The 13,004-nt window shown below is 40.5% G+C and overlaps 1 protein-coding gene across 1 annotated transcript in view; it reads left to right on the forward strand.

Moving 5' to 3' along the window:
* ddr2b (discoidin domain receptor tyrosine kinase 2b) overlaps positions 1 to 13,004 on the forward strand; it is a 55,411-nt gene that overhangs the window by 13,031 nt on the left and 29,376 nt on the right. Inside the window, exons 3-5 of the mRNA XM_072912549.1 lie at positions 2,012 to 2,249; positions 9,719 to 9,866; positions 10,023 to 10,125. Of these exons, the coding sequence (XP_072768650.1) occupies positions 2,012 to 2,249; positions 9,719 to 9,866; positions 10,023 to 10,125 (489 nt within the window). The remainder of the gene's footprint in view (positions 1 to 2,011; positions 2,250 to 9,718; positions 9,867 to 10,022; positions 10,126 to 13,004) is intronic.

The following is a 13,004-nucleotide window of genomic DNA, read 5'->3' on the forward strand; positions in this document are numbered from 1 at the left end:
ACACCTTTATTTATTGTTCCTAATGTGGTATAAACCTTTATTTATTGTTCTTAATGTGGTATAAACATTTATTTATTGTTCCTAATGTGGTATAAACCTTTTTTTATTGTTCCTAATGTGGTATAAACGTTTATTTATCGTTCCTAATGTGGTAGAAACCTTTATTTATTGTTCTTAATGTGGTATAAACCTTTATTTATTGTTCCTAATATGGTATAAACCTTTATTTATTGTTCCTAGTGTGGTATAAACCTTTATTTATTGTCCCTACTGCGGTATAAACCTTTATTTATTGTTCCTAATGTGGTATAAACCTTTATTTATTGTTCCTAATGTGGTATAAACCTTTATTTATTGTTCCTAATGTGGTGTAAACCTTTATTTATTGTTCCTAATGTGGTATAAACCTTTATTTATTGTTCCTAATGTGGTATAAACCTTTATTTATTGTTCCTAGTGTGGTATAAACCTTTATTTATTGTTCCTAATATGGTATAAACCTGTATTTATTGTTCCTAATGTGGTATAAACCTTTATTTATTGTTCCTAATGTGGTATAAACCTTTATTTATTGTTCCTAATGTGGTATAAACCTTTATTTATTGTTCCTAATGTGGTAAAAACCTTTATTTATTGTTCCTAATGTGGTATAAACCTTTATTTATTGTTCCTAATGTGGTATAAACCTTTATTTATTGTTCCTAATGTGGTATAAACCTTTATTTATTGTTCCTAATGTGGTATAAACCTTTATTTATTGTTCCTAATGTGGTATAAACCTTTATTTATTGTTCCTAATGTGGTATAAACCTTTATTTATTGTTCCTAATGTGGTATAAACCTTTATTTATTGTCCCTAATGTGGTATAAACCTTTATTTATTGTCCCCTTCTAACTTCATGTGTGAGTCATGGGATTTAGTCCAAATTTGCTACATATCTCCCTGACCACCTGAGGGCACCACAGACTGTGGATGCCTTTTTTTTTTTAAAGGCTTAAAAACCCTTCTTTTTAAAAAAGCCTTCTTTTTTTTTTAGATATATGCATACTAGGTCTAGCTATTAGGCTATTCTAGTTTTTATTTATTTATTTATTGTATTATCTTTTTATTTTAATTTTTTTAATACACTGTAGCACTTTGAGGTTGTTTACTCAATGTAAAGTGCTTTTTACAAAAAAAAATCTATTATTATTACATATGAATAAACTACATGATGATAGTACTCAGTTGGGGAAAATGAGTCAATTAAATGAATAACATCCTGTAATTTGATGTTGGTATCATTGTTCATTTCATCTTCTGATAGAGTAAAAATTCAAACCAACACGTGTAAAAAAAAAAGTTTTTTCTTTGTAAACAAAGAAAACAATCTGAAGGGGTCTTTGTCAGGTTCAAACACTGATGACATCTATTAAACAGACAAGAAGCAAGGAATTAAACAGAGACAGAATTAAATTTAGCTCATTGAGGAGAAACGTCTGGGCTGTACTCTTTGTACAGTCTTCCACCACGCTCTGACGAAAGGTCGCACGCCTCCTCTTTTATTTGGACTTTCCCTGATTACATGGCAACAGCTGTTTCTAAAGGGAGGGGGGTCGTAAACAGCCGTAGCCTTTGGGTACAAAACAGTTCAAAGAAAAAGTGCCTGGAGGGGAGGGTCAGGTCCTACTTCCTCCGCTTTGTACAAAATCAACAGTGGAGTTTTACAAGCCTTTTGATAGGTAAGATCAAAGACAGCTTTTGTCTGCTCGCCGGGAACTCATGGCAACACAAAGTTTTGTGATAACTTAGATACAATTACTCGGACAGTCTTTGTTTTTAAGTTATCACGCCGTGGAAAGGAGTGTGTATTAAAGTGAACACACCCCTGGTCAAGTGGTATTTCTTTCCTGGTGGAAATATTGGCGGTGAAGTGTTTATTTATTGAAAGGGATGATTCATTGCAGTCGGTTGTGTAAGGAAATATGTGTTTCTAACATTCCTCCCACCATTTCCTGTCCTGCTCTGCAGACTGGACTCCGACAACGCCGACGGGGACGGAGCCTGGTGTCCCGACATCTTGTCCCAGTCCCACGGCCTGAAAGACTACCTGCAGGTGGACCTGCGCTCGCTCCACTTCGTCACCCTGGTGGGCACCCAGGGGCGCCACGCTGACGGCATGGGCAACGAGTTTGCACAGCGCTACCGGATCAAGTACAGCCGGGACGGCAACAGCTGGCTGGGCTGGAGTGACCGGAAGGGACAGCAGGTGAGCAAAGTGGACATACGAGGCTCGTCTCCATAGCAACATGTGTTTACATACTACTCTAAATCAACTGGAGCACAAATAATGTCATTTTTGTCTTTATTGTAACAACAAATGTTAGTGTACATGAAACATATCTTTATTATTGTCATTTAGTCCTTAAATAAATTAGACAACTTGTCTTTTAGTAGTAAGTAAACAAACAAAGACTCCTAATTTGTCACGACTGGGACCATGGTGTGTTTGTTTTCCCGAGATGCAAGTAAAGCTGGACTGGTCATGGCGTGAAGGTGAATACATATTTATTTATAACACTCAAAAGGAACAAAAAGCGCGCTCAAGGCGGATGTACAAACTTGACTAACGAAACAAAAAGACTTGCACGTGGGCAAAAAAACTGTGAACAATGAAACAAAAACACTAACTGTGGCATTAATAAACAAAAAAAACTTACTTGGCATGGACTATGAAGTGCGCAGAGGTAAAAGTGTGACAGGGGTATGAATCCGGGATGTCACCAGCAAGACAAACTGAAAACAATGAACTTAAATACTACAGACATGATTAACGAAGACAGGTGCGTGACTCAAAACGTGAAACGGGTGCGTGACGAGACAGGTGAAAACTAATGGGTTGCTATGGTGACAAACAAGAGTGCACAATGAGTCCAAACGTGAAACAGGTGAAACTAATGGGTAATCATGGAAACAAGACAAGGGAGTGAAAAGACAGAAACTAAAGAGTCCAATAACTACACATGACTAAAACAAAACATGATTACACAGATGTGACATAATTAGTCGTATGCAGTAACATATTGTGTCATTTATACGCCTTTTATTTTGAGGGACAAACTGTAAAAAATGATTATTAATCTACTTGTTCATTTATTGTTAATAATTGCTTATTTTCTGTTTTAACATGTTCTATCTACACTTCTGTTCAAATGTAATAATCACTTATTCTTCTCTTCTTTGATACTTGACATTAGTTTTGGACGATACCACACATTTAGGTATGGATGTGATACCAAGTAGTTACAGGATCATACATTGGTCATATTCAAAGTCCTCATGTGTCCAGGGACGTATTTACTGACTTTATAAACATAATATAAATTTTTTAAAAAGGAAAAAAAAATATCTATGTAATCATAGCAGTATTGACTAGATACGCTCTTGTACTTGGTATCATTACAGTGGATTTCAGGTGTAGATCCACCCATGGCATTTGTTTACATTGTGACGGCGGTGAGCTATTGTATCCTCCTATGTTTAGCTATTCCTCGTCCTCCAGTGATAATGCTACTTGTAAGAAACTGACTTTATCCGTCTGGAGGACAGGATTAGTGATTTAGAAGTAGCTAAAACACTGCGGGTGGACGTTAGCCGCTAGCTAGCTAGCCATGTGTTAAAGCAGCTCTTCCTGGGGGTGTTTCAGTGTTATAACTTCACCTTTATCTTGACTTTTTACACCAAAATGCGTCCATTCTCCCTTTTCTGTCTACACACTGTGTCTGCTTGTAAGTACTCTGTGTGTGTGTGCGCTGCCCAACATGCTCCTTGGCTCCTAAAACCAGCAATGTCATGCCCGTTAAAAATAAAAAATAAAAAAATAAAAATGGGGAACCAGTACTTTTCAAACAGAGTATAGTACCGTTTTAGATTCATTAGTACTGCGATACTATACTAGTACCACCCAACTACATACTTTATAGTCATGTCATACTTGCCAACCTTGAGACCTCTGATTTCGGGAGGTGGGGGGTGGGGGGTGGAGGACGTGGTCGGGGTGGGACGGGGGCGTGGTTGGGGGCGGGGCTAAGAGGGGAGGAGTATATTTACAGCTAGAATTCACCAAGTCAAGTATTTCATATATATATATAAGAAATACTTGACTTTCAATGAATTCTAGCTATATATATATTTATTTTATTATATATATATATATATATATATATATATATATATATATATATATATATATATATATATATATATATATATATATATATATATATATATAAAAGAAATACTTGAATTTCAGTGTTCATTTATTTACACATATACACACACATAACACTCATCTACTCATTGTTGAGTTAAGGGTTGAATTGTCCATCTTTGTTCTATTCTCTGTCACTATTTTTCCAACCATGCTGAACACCCTTTCGCAGGTACCCAGAAAGGTTTCGAGTACCACCAAAAAAACTGAATCTCTGAAGACAGTATAAAAATCTGTGTTAAAGGTGTACAAATACTGTTTGTATAATAAGCATGTTATTTTTTACAAATGAGGGTCAAGAGTTCAGTTCTAAAAAAAAAAGAAGAAAAGAATGTGGCTTAAGTACAGTTTTTTAATTGAGCTGCTGCATTTTTTTGGTTGGGTTGTTTATTTATTTTGAGTAACTTCTATACATTTCTAAAAGGGGAGGAATGTAATAGTGATCTATGTTTGTCTGTTGCCATCTCCTGGTGAATGTTGGCTATAGCGTACTGGGGTTACTTTTTGGTTGGCCAACGATTTACGCGGTGTTGCGCACCTGACGTCACTCAGGTCCGCATGGAGCTGGAGGGGGCGTGGCTTCCAGCTCCGCCTGAATTTCGGGAGATTTTCGGGAAAAAATTTGTCCCGGGAGGTTTTCGGGAGAGGCGCTGAATTTCGGGAGTCTCCCGGAAAATCCGGGAGGGTTGGCAAGTATGAGTCATGTGTAAAAAAAATTGTTAAATAGCAACAGTAAAACAGTGTACAATGAAAAATAGCTACAAAACAAGAATGAGGAGATAACTACCGTATTTTCCGCACCATAAGGCGCCCTGGGTTATAAGCCGTGCCTTCAATGAACGGCATATTTCAAAACTTTGTCCACCTATAAGCCGCCCCGTGTTGTAAGCCGCATCTAACTGCGCTAAAGGAATGTCAAAAAAACAGTCAAATAGGTCAGTCAAACTTTAATAATATATTAAAACCAGCGTGATGTGGGCGCGCATGGAGTCGTATATCAACATGGACGGAGCTGCGTGAAAAAAGCCACCCGGCCTCTTCGCGTAAACTTAAACTTACCTTAACCACTCGCTCATCTTTTCTTCATCCATCCCTTCGAGTTAGCTTTTATGATGACGCCGGCTGGAAAGGTCTCTTTTGGCAAGGTCTTCCTTTTGAATATCACCATGGGTGGAAGTTTCTGGCCATTAGCATGGCAAGCTAGAACCACAGTGAAGGATGACTTCTCATTCCCTGTGGTGCGAATATTCACCGTACGTGCTCCCGTTGTATCCACAGTGCGGTTCACAGGAATATCAAAAGTCAGTGGAACCTCGTCCATGTTGATAATGTTCTCTGGCCGGATCTTTTTTTCAGCTATCTTGTTTTTACAATATGCACGGAAAGTAGCCAGCTTTTCTTGAAAGTCTTTAGGCAGTTGCTGTGAAATAGTAATCCGTGTGCGGATGGAGAGATTGCGTCTTTTCATGAACCGGATCCCTGTCGCTTAGTAGGAGCCATTTTGTGGTCTTTACAGATGTAAACACACAAAGGAAATGAAACGTACGGTAATATCCACGCGCTTTTTCTTCTTCTACGCGGGCGGGTGGTTGCTTACAGTAGAAGAAGAAGCGCTTCCTGTTCTATGGGGGCGGGTGCTTACCTTGGCGGTTGCTTGCGTAGAAGAAGAAGCACTTCCTCTTCTACGGGGAAAAAAGATGGCGGCTGTTTACCGTAGTTGCGAGACCGAAACTTTATGAAAATGAATCTTAATATTAATCCATATATAAAGCGCACCGGGTTATAAGCCGCACTGTCAGCTTTTGAGTAAATTTGTGGTTTCTAGGTGCGGCTAATAGTGCGGAAAATACGGTAAATGACTATGTTATAAAACGTAGAACACACACGACTTTACTGTGCAAATAACATTTGCAAAGACTGTAATGTCACAACAATGCAAATACTTTAAATATCCATCCATCCATCCATCCATCTTATTCCGCTTATCCGAGGTCGGGTCGCGGGGGCAGCAGCTTAAGCAGGGAAGCCCAGACTTCCCTCTCCCCAGCCACTTCGTCCAGCTCCTCCCGGGGGATCCCGAGGCGTTCCCAGGCCAGCCGGGAGAGATAGTCTTCCCAGCGTGTCCTGGGTCTTCCCCGTGGCCTCCTACCGGTCGGACGTGCCCGAAACACCTTCCTAGGGAGGCGTTCGGGTGGCATCCTGACCAGATGCCCGAACCATCTCATCTGGCTCCTCTCGATGTGGAGGAGCAGCGGCTTTACTTTGAGCTCCCCCCGGATGACAGAGCTTCTCACCCTATCTCTAAGGGAGAGCCCCGCCACTCGGCGGAGGAAACTCATTTCGGCCGCTTGTACCCGTGATCTTGTCCTTTCGGTCATGACCCAAAGCTCATGACCATAGGTGAGGATGGGAACGTAGATCGACCGGTAAATCGAGAGCTTTGCCTTCCGGCTCAGCTCCTTCTTCACCACAACGGATCGATACAGCGTCCGCATTACTGAAGACGCCGCACCGATCCGCCTGTCGATCTCACGATCCACTCTTCCCCCACTCGTGAACAAGACTCCGAGGTACTTTAAATATGACAGTCTGAATTAAAGATTGTACATTTAAATATGCATCATTTAGGGATTTGTGTTAAAGCATTAGCATAGTTAGCTTTTGGCTAACAACGTGTTTTTCCTTGTATTTCTGTTGGCAAGTGCTTTCAGACATTGAAGGGTTACGTTGCAAACTGCACCATAATGAATGTGTTTAAGTCTGTTGCCAGCGGATATTTAACAGATACGCAGCCTTTGAGGACCATGTCGTGTGTTGCCCAGTGAAAGGTTGTACAAATGCTTTCAAGTTAAAATCCTCACCTGTCTCGGTGTTTTTGCAGGTACTTGATACGGTTGAGCGGTGGTTAGCGCTCGTGCCTCAGTCGAGTTGAGTCTTTATTTGAAGGGACGAGGCACAGAGACGTTGCGCTCAAAGACAGATATGTTGTGCACCAGATTATAGCTCTGTCCCTGGTTACCTAAATGAAAGAGATACAAAAACATGCATTAAAATGATTCTATTTCATGTAATCAAATTAAGAAAAATCATAAAATGTCCTTTCATTGACACATACACTATATTGCCAAAAGTATTTGGCCACCTGCCTTGACTCACATACATACTTGCCAACCCTCCCGGATTTTCCGGGAGACTCCCGAAATTCAGCCACTCTCCCGAAAACCTCCCGGGACAAATTTTCTCCCGAAAATCTCCCGAAATTCAGGCAGAGCTGGAAGCCACGCCCCCTCCAGCTCCATGCGGACCTGAGTGACGTCAGGTGCGCAACACCGCGTAAATCGTTGGCCAACCAAAAAGTAAACCCAGTACGCTATAGCCAACATTCACCAGTAGATGGCAACAGACAAACATAGATCACTATTACATTCCTCCCCTTTTAGAAATGTATAGAAGTTACTCAAAATAAATAAACAACCCAACCAAAAAATGCAGCAGCTCAATTAAAAAACTGTACTTAAGCCACATTCTTTTCTTTTTTTTTTAGAACTGAACTCTTAACCCTCATTTGTAAAAAAAAAAAAAAAAAAACATGCTTATTATACAAACAGTATTTGTACACCTTTAACACAGATTTTTATACTGTCTTCAGAGATTCCGTTTTTTTGGTGGTACTCGAAACCTTTCTGGGTACCTGCAAAAGGGTGTTGAGCATGGTTGGAAAAATAGTGACAGAGAATAGAACAAGAATGGACAATTCAACCCTTAACTCAACAATGAGTAGATGAGTGTTATGTGTGTGTATATGTGTAAATAAATGAACACTGAAATTCAAGTATTTCTTTTATATATATATATATATATATATATATATATATATATATATATATATATATATATATATATATATATATATATATATATATAATAAAATAAATATATATATAGCTAGAATTCACTGAAAGTCAAGTATTTATTATATATATATATATATATATATATATATATATATATATATATATATATATATATATATATATATGTATATATATATATATATATATGAAATACTTGATGTTGGTGAATTCTAGCTGTAAATATACTCCTCCCCTCTTAGCCCCGCCCCCAACCACGCCACCGCCCCACCCCAACCACACACCCCCACCCCCCACCTCCCGAAATCGGAGGTCTCAAAGTTGGCAAGTATGCTCACATATGAAGTTGAAGTGCCATCCCATTCCTAACCCATAGGGTTCAATATGATACATTGCAGCTATTACAGCTTCAACTCTTCTGGGAAGGCTGTCCACAAGGTTGCAGAGTGTGTTTATAGCAATTTTCCAGCATTCTTCCAAAAGCACATTGGTGAGGTCACACACTGATGTTGGTGGAGAAGGCCTGGCTCTCAGTCTCCCTTCTAATTCATCCCAAAGGTGTTCTATCGGGTTCAGGTCAGGACTCTGTGCAGGCCAGTCAAGTTCATCCACACCAGACTCTGTCATCCATGTCTTTATGGACCTTGCTTTGTGCACTGGTGTTGGAAGAGGAAGGGGGCCCGCTCCAAACTGTTCCCACAAGGTTGGGAGCGTGGAATTGTCCAAAAAATGTTTTGGTATCCTGGAGCATTCAAAGTTCCTTTCACTGGAACCAACTCCTGAAAAACAACCCCACACCATAATTCCTCCTCCACCAAATTTCACACTCGGCACAATGCAGTCCGAAATGTAGCGTTCTCCTGGCAACCTCCAAACCCAGACTGGTCCATCAGATGGAAAAGTGTGATTCATCAGTCCAGAGAAGGCGTCTCCACTGCTCTAGAGTCGAGTGGTGATGTCCTTTACACCACTGCATCCCACGATTTGCATTGGACTTGGTGATGTATGGCTTGGATGCAGCTGCTCGGCCATGGAAACCCATTCCATGAAGCTCTCTGCGTACTGTAGGTGGGCTAATTGGAAGGTCACATGAAGTTTGGAGCTGTGTAGCAAGTGACTGTGCAGAAAGTCTTTGCACTATGCTGACCTCTCTGTCAGTTTACGTGGCCTACCACTTGGTTGCTGTTGTTCCCAAACTCTTCACTTTCCTTAAAATAAAGTTGACTTTGGAATATTTAGGAGCCAGGACTGGATTTGTTGCACAGGTGGCATCCTGTGACAGTTCCACGCTGGAAATCACTGAGAGCGGCCCATTCTTTCACACATGTTTGTAGAAACAGTCTCCATGCCTAAGTGCTGGATTTGATACACCTGTGATTAGTGATTAGTGATTGTCATCATTGGGAGGGGTGGACAAATACTTTTGGCAACATAGTGTAGTTCTACATTACAACCACCACTCCTTTACATCATAACTAGACAATAAATGCTCCGTAAAACTGTAAAATGAAAGGATTCTCCATCGTAATGTTCTAGTTCTTATTGTGGTTCCAGTTTGCACCTGTTTGGTTCCATATCAAAAGTCTCCTCTTCCAGGTCATAGAGGGGAACCGGAACGCGTACGATGTGGTGCTGAAGGATCTGGAGCCGCCGATGATTGCGAGATACGTTCGCTTCATGCCGCTGACCGACCACTCGTTGATCGTCTGCATGAGGGTGGAACTGTACGGCTGCCAGTGGCTCGGTGAGTCGGCCAACCCTAAACCCTTGCTTCAGTTCTACGGGTGCAGTTGGACAGAGCTCCCGGATCTTTTTAGCTCCAACCCCAACCCTAAACCAAACCCCAACCCCAACCCTAACCGACATGGGACCTTGACAACCCGTGTTTTCACTCCTGCAGATGGTTTGGTGTCCTACAGCATCCCAGACGGGCACCAGATGATCTCCAGAGGTCTGGAGGTCTACCTCAATGACTCCGTGTACGACGGAGCATCAGGCCTAAGGTCAGGGAGATACCTCCATGTGGACTTGTTGAATAGTCCTTCATCTCGTCCAAACATTGTACACCAGTCTAGACTGGAGAAGTAGTATTTAGTCATCTGTAGGACTGTGCCCAAGTAGACCAGGCTAGGTCAGAAACTGATAGAAACGCCGGTTCTTAGACATAACACCAGTTCTTAGACAAAAGACCAGTTCTCAGACAAAACACCAGTTCTTATACAAAACACCAGTTCTCAGACAAAACACCGGTTCTCAGACAAGACGTCAGTTCTCAGACAAAACACCAGTTCTTAGACATAACACTAGTTCTTAGACAAAATACCAGTTCTTATACAAAACACCAGTTCTCAGACAAAAGACCGGTTCTCAGACAAAACACCAGTTCTCAGACAAAACACCGGTTCTCAGACAAGACGTCAGTTCTCGGACAAAACACCAGTTCTTAGACATAACACTAGTTCTTAGACAAAATACCAGTTCTTATACAAAACACCAGTTCTCAGACAAAAGACCGGTTCTCAGACAAGACGTCAGTTCTCAGACAAAACACCAGTTCGTAGACATAACACTAGTTCTTAGACAAAATACCAGTTCTTATACAAAACACCAGTTCTCAGACAAAAGACCGGTTCTCAGACAAAACACCAGTTCTTAGACAAAACACCAGTTCTCAGACATAACACCAGTTCTTAAACAAAACACCAGTTCTCAGACAAAACACCAGTTCTCAGACAAAACACCAGTTCTTAGATAAAACACCAGTTCTCAGACATAGCACCAGTTCTTAAACAAAACACCAGTTCTCAGACAAAACACCAGTTCTCAGACAAGACGCCAGTTCTCAGACAAAACACCAGTTCTCAGACAAAACACCAGTTTTTCGACAAAACACCGGTTCTTAGACAAAACACCAGTTCTCAGACAAAACACCAGTTCTTAGACAAAACACCAGTTCTTAGACAAAACACCAGTTCTCAGACAAAACACAAGTTCTTAGACAAAACACCAGTTCTCAGACAAAACACACGTTTTTAGACAAAACACCAGTTCTCAGACAAAACACCAGTTCTTAGACAAAACACCAGTTCTCAGACAAAACACAAGTTCTCAGACAAAACACCAGTTCTTAGACAAAACACCAGTTCTCAGACAAAACACCAGACCACAGACAAAACAAAAGTTCTTAGACAAAACACAAGTTCTTAGACAAAACACCAGTTCTCAGACAAAACACCAGTTTTTAGACAAAACACCGGTTCTTAGACATAACACCAGTTCTTAGACATAACACCAGTTCTCAGACAAAACACCAGACCACAGACAAAACAAAAGTTCTCAGACAAAACACAAGTTCTTAGACAAAACACCAGTTCTCAGACAAAACACCAGTTCTCAGACATAACACCAGTTCTTAGACAAAACACAAGTTCTCAGACAAAACACCAGTTCTTAGACATAACACCAGTTCTCAGACAAAACACCAGTTCTTATACAAAACACCAGTTCTCAGACAAAACACCAGTTCTCAGACAAGACGCCAGTTCTCAGACAAAACACCAGTTCTCAGACAAAACACCAGTTTTTAGACATAACACCAGTTCTTAGACAAAACACCAGTTCTTAGACAAAACACCAGTTTTCAGACAAAACACCAGTTCTCAGACATAACACCAGTTCTTAGACAAAACACCAGTTCTTAGACAAAACACCAGTTTTCAGACAAAACAGCAGTTCTTAGACAAAACACCAGTTCTCAGACAAAACACCAGTTCTCAGACATAACACCAGTTCTTAGACATAACACCAGTTCTTAGACAAAACACCAGTTCTTAGACAAAACACCAGTTCTCAGACAAAACACCAGTTCTCAGACATAACACCAGTTCTGAGACAAAACACCAGTTCTTAGACAAAACACCAGTTCTTAGACATAACACCAGTTCTTAGACAAAACACCAGTTCTCAGACAAAACACCAGTTCTCAGAGAAAACACCAGTCCTCAGACCAAACACCAGTTCTCAGACAAAACACCAGTTCTTAGACAAAACACCAGACCTCAGACAAAACACCAGTTCTCAGACAAAACACCAGTTCTCAGACAAAACACCAGTTCTTAGACAAAACACCAGTTCTCAGACAAAACACCAGTTCTCAGACAAAACACAAGTTCTTAGACAAAACACCAGTTCTTAGACAAAACACCAGTTCTTAGACAAAACACAAGTTCTTAGACAAAACACCAGTTCTTCGACAAAACACCAGTTCTCAGACAAAACACAAGTTCTTAGACAAAACACCAGTTCTCAGACAAAACACCAGTTCTTAGACAAAACACCAGTTCTCAGACAAAACACCAGTTCTCAGACAAAACACCAGTTCTCAGACAAGACGCCAGTTCTCAGACAAAACACCAGTTTTTAGACAAAACACCAGTTCTCAGACAAAACACCAGTTCTTCCACAAAACACTAGTTCTCAGACAAAACACCAGTTTTTAGACAAAACACCGGTTCTTAGACAAAACACCAGTTCTCAGACAAAACACCAGTTCTTAAACAAAACACCAGTTCTCAGACATAACACCAGTTCTTAGATAAAACACCAGTTCTCAGACATCACACCAGTTCTCAGACAAAACACCAGTTCTCAAACAAAACACCAGGTCTCAGACAAGACGCCAGTTCTCAGACAAGACGCCAGTTCTCAGACAAAACACCAGTTCTCAGACAAAACACCAGTTTTTGGACAAAACACCGGTTCTTAGACAAAACACCAGTTCTCAGACAAAACACCAGTTCTTAGACAAAACACCAGTTCTCAGACAAAACACAAGTTCTTAGACAAAACACCAGTTCTCAGACAAAACACCGGTTCTTAGACA

Source organism: Nerophis lumbriciformis, linkage group LG37 (assembly GCF_033978685.3).
Source record: "Nerophis lumbriciformis linkage group LG37, RoL_Nlum_v2.1, whole genome shotgun sequence".
Taxonomy (NCBI): domain Eukaryota; kingdom Metazoa; phylum Chordata; class Actinopteri; order Syngnathiformes; family Syngnathidae; genus Nerophis; species Nerophis lumbriciformis.